Source organism: Morone saxatilis, unplaced genomic scaffold (genome assembly GCF_004916995.1).
Source record: "Morone saxatilis isolate NCDOM2014 unplaced genomic scaffold, NCSU_SB_2.0 Contig5, whole genome shotgun sequence".
Classification (NCBI taxonomy): Eukaryota; Metazoa; Chordata; class Actinopteri; family Moronidae; genus Morone; species Morone saxatilis.
In genome coordinates this window covers 18,249,404-18,254,904 of record NW_023340095.1, presented here as the reverse complement: position 1 = coordinate 18,254,904, position 5,501 = coordinate 18,249,404, and the positions used below count along the sequence as shown (strand labels likewise).

Sequence of the window (5,501 nt, the reverse complement as noted above, 5' to 3'; positions counted from 1 at the left end):
TCTCTCTCTCTCTCTGTGTCTGTGCACTCAGCGACTCAGCGACTGTGTGTGGTTCTTGTTTGATTCCTGGCAGCCTTCTGTGGCCCTGCTCTGAACTGAGCCAGCTCTAACCCAGCGGAGACAGTCGCTCTCCTCCCCCGTGGTACAGCCGCTGGCCCCTGACCATCGCCCCCCCCCTCCTCCCCCGAAACATTTGCTCTGTTTGTTTCTCTTTTCTCTCTTGACACCACCACCCCCCAAATCCTCCTCTTCTATTTTACTGTGCTCTTTATCCATTTTTCTGCTGTAGTCTTAAAGGGCAATTGTATTTGCCTCGTTGCCTGTCCCCAGGGCTCCGTCTCTTGAATAACAGGCTTCGCTCCTCTCCTCTCTCCATAGATTATTTTGCTGACCTTCAGGGCCGCTCAGATGACGACCCAGGGCTTTATTGGGAATTCTATGGCAGCGCTGTTTGTGGTGAGTACTGATCAGCACCGTGTGTGTCTGTACCATCTACCTCTTGAGTGATTCATGTCTGTATCTCCCTGCATCGTTCATGATAATATGGGCAATTACTAAAATGTATTCCTGTGTATTTTGTATGTCAGAGTCCAGCGAAGAGGGCGGTGTGTATGACATCCTGGCGGACCCTCCGGGCCCAGAGGATGAGGATGAGGAGGATAAAAAGGAGGTGTTTGAGTTTGAGTTCTCTGACCGACCTCTGCTGCCTTGCTACAACATCCAGGTGTCCCTCTCCCAAGGGTGAGCTTTGATCTCAAGTGCAGACTCACCTTTTTCCAATTTTTTTCCCTCTCTGTTGGCCCTCGTTCCTAAACATTGGTTCATTTTCTTTTTCAGGCCAAGAAACTGGCTGCTGCTGTCCGATGTGCTTCGTCGGCTGCGGATGTCTGCTCGCGGTTTCCGACAGGCCTTCCCCCACATGGAGGTGGTGACGGTGGCAGAGGCGGAGTTTTACCGACAGGCCTCTCTGTCGCAGCTCTTTTCCTGCCCAGAGGAACTGGACGGCTTCCATCCAGACAGCAAGGACCTGTTGGACCTGGTGGAAGACAGCGCTGAGCTGGCCGCTCTTCTGGGGTCCACACTGGAGTGCCTGGACGACCACTGGGACCACCCGGGGGACAAACTGAAGGACAAAATCAAGGCTGTTGGCAAGTTGGGCTCATCCTGACCCCTGACGCCACTGGACCTGGACCTTGATCCATACCGACTGCAGTTTGCTTTAGAACCAACCAGAGGTTATGATGATATGCCTTAGCCTGACCCTTAGTTCCCATGCTCCGGCCCTGCTCTGGACCAGCACTGGTGCACTGTACAGATGAACTGACCTGCTGGCTGACTGGGCTGCTCCCTCCGTTAACTGAGGATCAATGCATTTGTGACTCAATAGACTTAATAATGGTCTTATTTTTATAAATTAATATATGTATAGATAAATAAATAAATAAAAAATATATATATAAATATATATATATATATATATAAATATAAAATATCAAGAGATTTTTGTTCATTTCGGATGTTGCTCATGACTCCTCTTAAAGATTTTATATGGCAACAGAGTGTAGTCGTGTTGTCAGCGATTGGAGGGAGTGTGTGAGCACGCAGCACGTCGTGCCCATGTGTAGTTGTACAGGATAGTACTGAGACTGTGCTATTGAATGTGGTATTTGTGTTTATAGGAAGCACATGATGTCCTTTTTTGTGCTTTTTTTTTTTTTCTCCTCAGACTTTAGCGCTGGCTTGAGCCTCAGGGGCTATTCTATTGTACCTTTTTTTTATGTTCAAATTTTGCTTCCTGTTTAGTGTAATTTAACATGCAAAACTACAAAACTGTTTGTATAATAAAGTTTTAAGATAATGTTGATATTCACCCTTCGGCACAGAGCTTGTGTATATAACAGGGAGGCTACTGCAGTAAAGTAAGTTTTGGTGTGTTCATTTTTGTTTTAACTTTGTAATTAAAATATCTCATAATTTGTATTTATATTTTACAAAAGAAGTTGCTTTAAAATAAATATACAAACTGCAAGAGGAAATGTGTTCTGCGCCTTTTTTGTTGGTGTTGAATTAAATTGGGATGTGAGAAGTTTTGGCTGCCCTGTCATATTGAATCTTGCCTAATTACTGTATGCTCCTCCTGTATGTCACCCAGGTGTGAACTGCTCAATCCTATATTGCCATCTCTTGGAATATTTTTGTATTGTAAGTGTCAAGATATTTATTGCTGCAGCCTTGACTGAGCAGCCGGCCAACTCCCATTTGCTGCCTCTCTATGCTGAAAAGCTTGTGGCTTGCAGCGCCCTCCAGTGTGCAAAAAATGTTATTAGATAGTGGATTTAGAATAGAATAGAATAGAATAGATAATTGCTGCTTTAAGCTGCTGAATATTTAAATGATGACTAAAATTATTATTATTTAGTATGACTGACCAAAGGTAATTTGTTCTATTGTCAGCATTGAGGCTGGACTACCAACAGGGCAAAGTGGGCCCCATTTTCAGTGTGTTTCACTGTTTGTTAATTTCATTAAGTACAAATTGGTTTGGTTAAGTTCTTCTCTTCATCACAATATCAACTGAAATGAAACCCCTGTAAAGGTAATGACTATTACTGGGTCTTTTAGCTGTGAGCTCTAGTAAGTGCCACCAAATGTCCAAAACCCTAAACAAATGGACTCAGCTAACTAACAAGTACTGTGTAATCAAAGTCATATATATTTATTTACCTTTTTTTATTGAACTTTGGGGTTGTCCAAGATCTAGATTATAGCACCGAGTGGCGTGTTTCTTCATTGTGACGATGACCGCGGGAACTGTAGTTTGTTCAGAGTTGCACCTTCAGTTCCTAGCTCTTGGCCTTTAAAAAAAAAAAAGTTTGTCTTATTAGGAATAAATAGGTTTGAGCCTGAGAGCCACAGGAGAGTGGCTGAAATCTGATTGGCCACCCCATAATCCTTATCTCTTCCACTCAGCATTGTCTTTCTGAGGCTGTAACGTAAGGCAATTTTTTTATGGGAAAACTAGTGGGAAATTAGTTTTGTTTTTTTATTTATTTATTATTTAAGACAATAACCACAACCTGATTTGAGTCTAGAACAATTTGGGGCCAGGTAGAATTCCAGTTAGAGGTGTTGTTGATATTTGGGGCTGTAGGCCCCAGATAGAGGGTTACTGGGTGCATTCATGATACACAGAGATGGGGAGGAATGGGACGTTACTGGGGCCCACAACACTGGCCCGTGGGCCCCCAGCAAGTTAATCCGGCGATGGTCTGCACCACATCCTGATTGTCCTTTGAGTGGTCTAGATCTAGACTTCAGTGACTGTAAAGGACTGCTGGAGGAAAAGACTGCAAAATGAGCAGCCGTGTGTCAGCATGATGATCTGGCTGAGCTTCAACAAAAATGATGACCGGAGTAAAGGGGAGCCACAACAGGCAGATAGACTCCAAGCTAAATTCCCAACTGCCCTATCTCTGCAGAGTGGGTGCAAAGAGATCCCTGGCAGGCTGCCAAGAGCCAGGGCAAAATTCAGGAGGGGGGTTTAGTTGATCCACAAGCTGATAATGGAGCTTTAGAGAGGGACATGGCCAATCCAGCCCTCAAGGCCATAAATAAACCCCTGGAGAAATCCTCTGAAGAAAGAGAGAAAGCAGACGAAAGTCATCATCAGGCTCCAGGATGATCTCAAGACTCTTTTATGCTGAAAAGATTACTGAGAATGTGCAACGTGAATGCTTGTTTTATTTAGTAGCAAGGTTCAGAGAGCTTTATGGAGTGAGGTCGGAGATTTAGCTGCTGTCTCCAGGCAGACACGACTTGGCCCCATTTCATATATCCAGGTAAAGGTCATGGAGTGACAAGAGGCTGTCAGACAGCTAATTGAGATGCTGAACAAAAAAGAGTTCAGCCTCGCAGACCTTTGTTTCTCAGCCCAAACACTCAAGTCAGAGTCATATCCTGAGGCTAGAAGGTGCAGGATGGCCACATTCACCCTCTGCAGGATGTAATTTTTGAGATAAAGACATAGTCTTGAACATAAGCCTCTAATAACATACTATTATTGTTTATAAATGGCCATCATCTTGGCTTTAAGTCTCTGAGTTGTACATATTACACAGGATTACACTGCACAGTCTTCATACACTGCACTGTGGTGCACTGTGAAAGGTTTTTTCTCCTAATTGTCAGTAAAATGCACCAGAATGGCAGGAAGTAGACCTAGAAAATGCTGTTTGTGTGCTCCACTTGATTGTTAGTGTGCAGTTCATGAAGAATGTCTGCATTATTGTGCACCAGAAAGCAGTTTGGTGTATGCATTTAAATATTTCTAAAGAGTGACATTAAGTGAAATTTTACCAAACGGCATTACATCAATTAAAAAAATCTAAAATTACTATTTTGCATCATGCCAGTTTCTAAACAAACAAACAATATACCACACTCAGAAAATAGGAAATACATAAAGAGGTAGAGCTTGTTAAACCACTTTATAAATCGGAAACCTTAAGTCTCATTTAGAGCTGCAACTAATGATTATTTTCGTTTATTAATTATTATTTCAATTCATTGTTTATTAGTCCATTAAATATTGGATCTTAAATGCACACGTTTCCCAAAGTGACGTCTTCAGATTACTTTTTCTTTAATTGAACAGTCCAAAGCCCAGATATATTTAGCTTAATCACTTTGACATGAAACACAGATGGGGCTAGGCTGTTTCCTTTTTGCTTAATAAATAACACAATCAATAATTGATGATGACAATTATTGATTCAATTTCAGTAGTTTTCTGTGTTTAATTACATAATCTTGATTGATGTCCCCTCCAATTATATGCCTATAGCGACACATTACAATAAAATGAAATTAGACCATCTGTTAAATATCTATTTATTCGTTATATAGTCTACAAATGCATGTTTGGGTTTGTATTGTTTTTTTATGGAACAATAAATATTACTGGCTTCATACTAAGTTAAAGAGAGAAATAAGAAAGGGTTAGTGTGATGTATAATTCATGGTAGCTGTCAGTACAATGCATAGACATATAAATAATATAATAATAATACAATAATATAATCTTTATAATGTATACGGTACAACGTACCTGTGGGGTTGTGTCAGACATTGTCCCATGGTTCTTTGCGGCATCGTGACGTCAGGTCAGCTGATCTCTGCGTTACAAGGAGAAAGATGTCGCTGACGGACTGTCGAAGGATGGAGGCTGTTTTCTCCGCGGCGTTTCTCCTCTGCTCTCTTGTCTCAACGGGTAAGATACATGCATCGACAGAAAGCCACGGTCAGCACTGTAACGTGACTGTTAACGTGTTAGCGTCGTCTACCCACCCTATGTGCTAATGACAGCCCGCTAACCTGACCTAGCTCGGAACATCGTCAGCGTCGCCGTTTAGCTTGCAGAAAGCACCTTACGCTAGCTGTAATGCCCTTTAACGTGAACGTGAATGTGTGAAATAATGTTGTTATCATTGTAGTATTGTATC

At 42.0% G+C, this 5,501-nt stretch overlaps 2 protein-coding genes across 2 annotated transcripts in view; both read left to right on the top strand.

Annotated features, from left to right (window-relative positions):
• bcor (BCL6 corepressor) overlaps positions 1 to 2,036 on the top strand; it is a gene marked incomplete in the record, with an annotated part of 21,590 nt that extends 19,554 nt beyond the window's left edge. The window contains 3 exon segments of the mRNA XM_035676328.1: positions 379 to 456; positions 588 to 741; positions 838 to 2,036. Of these exon segments, the coding sequence (XP_035532221.1) occupies positions 379 to 456; positions 588 to 741; positions 838 to 1,168 (563 nt within the window).
• Positions 2,037 to 5,118: 3,082 nt separating this feature from the next.
• Positions 5,119 to 5,501, top strand: part of atp6ap2 (ATPase H+ transporting accessory protein 2) — a 6,184-nt gene continuing 5,801 nt past the window's right edge. Inside the window, exon 1 of the mRNA XM_035676900.1 lies at positions 5,119 to 5,269. Within this exon, the coding sequence (XP_035532793.1) occupies positions 5,194 to 5,269 (76 nt within the window). The 5' untranslated portion in view covers positions 5,119 to 5,193. The remainder of the gene's footprint in view (positions 5,270 to 5,501) is intronic.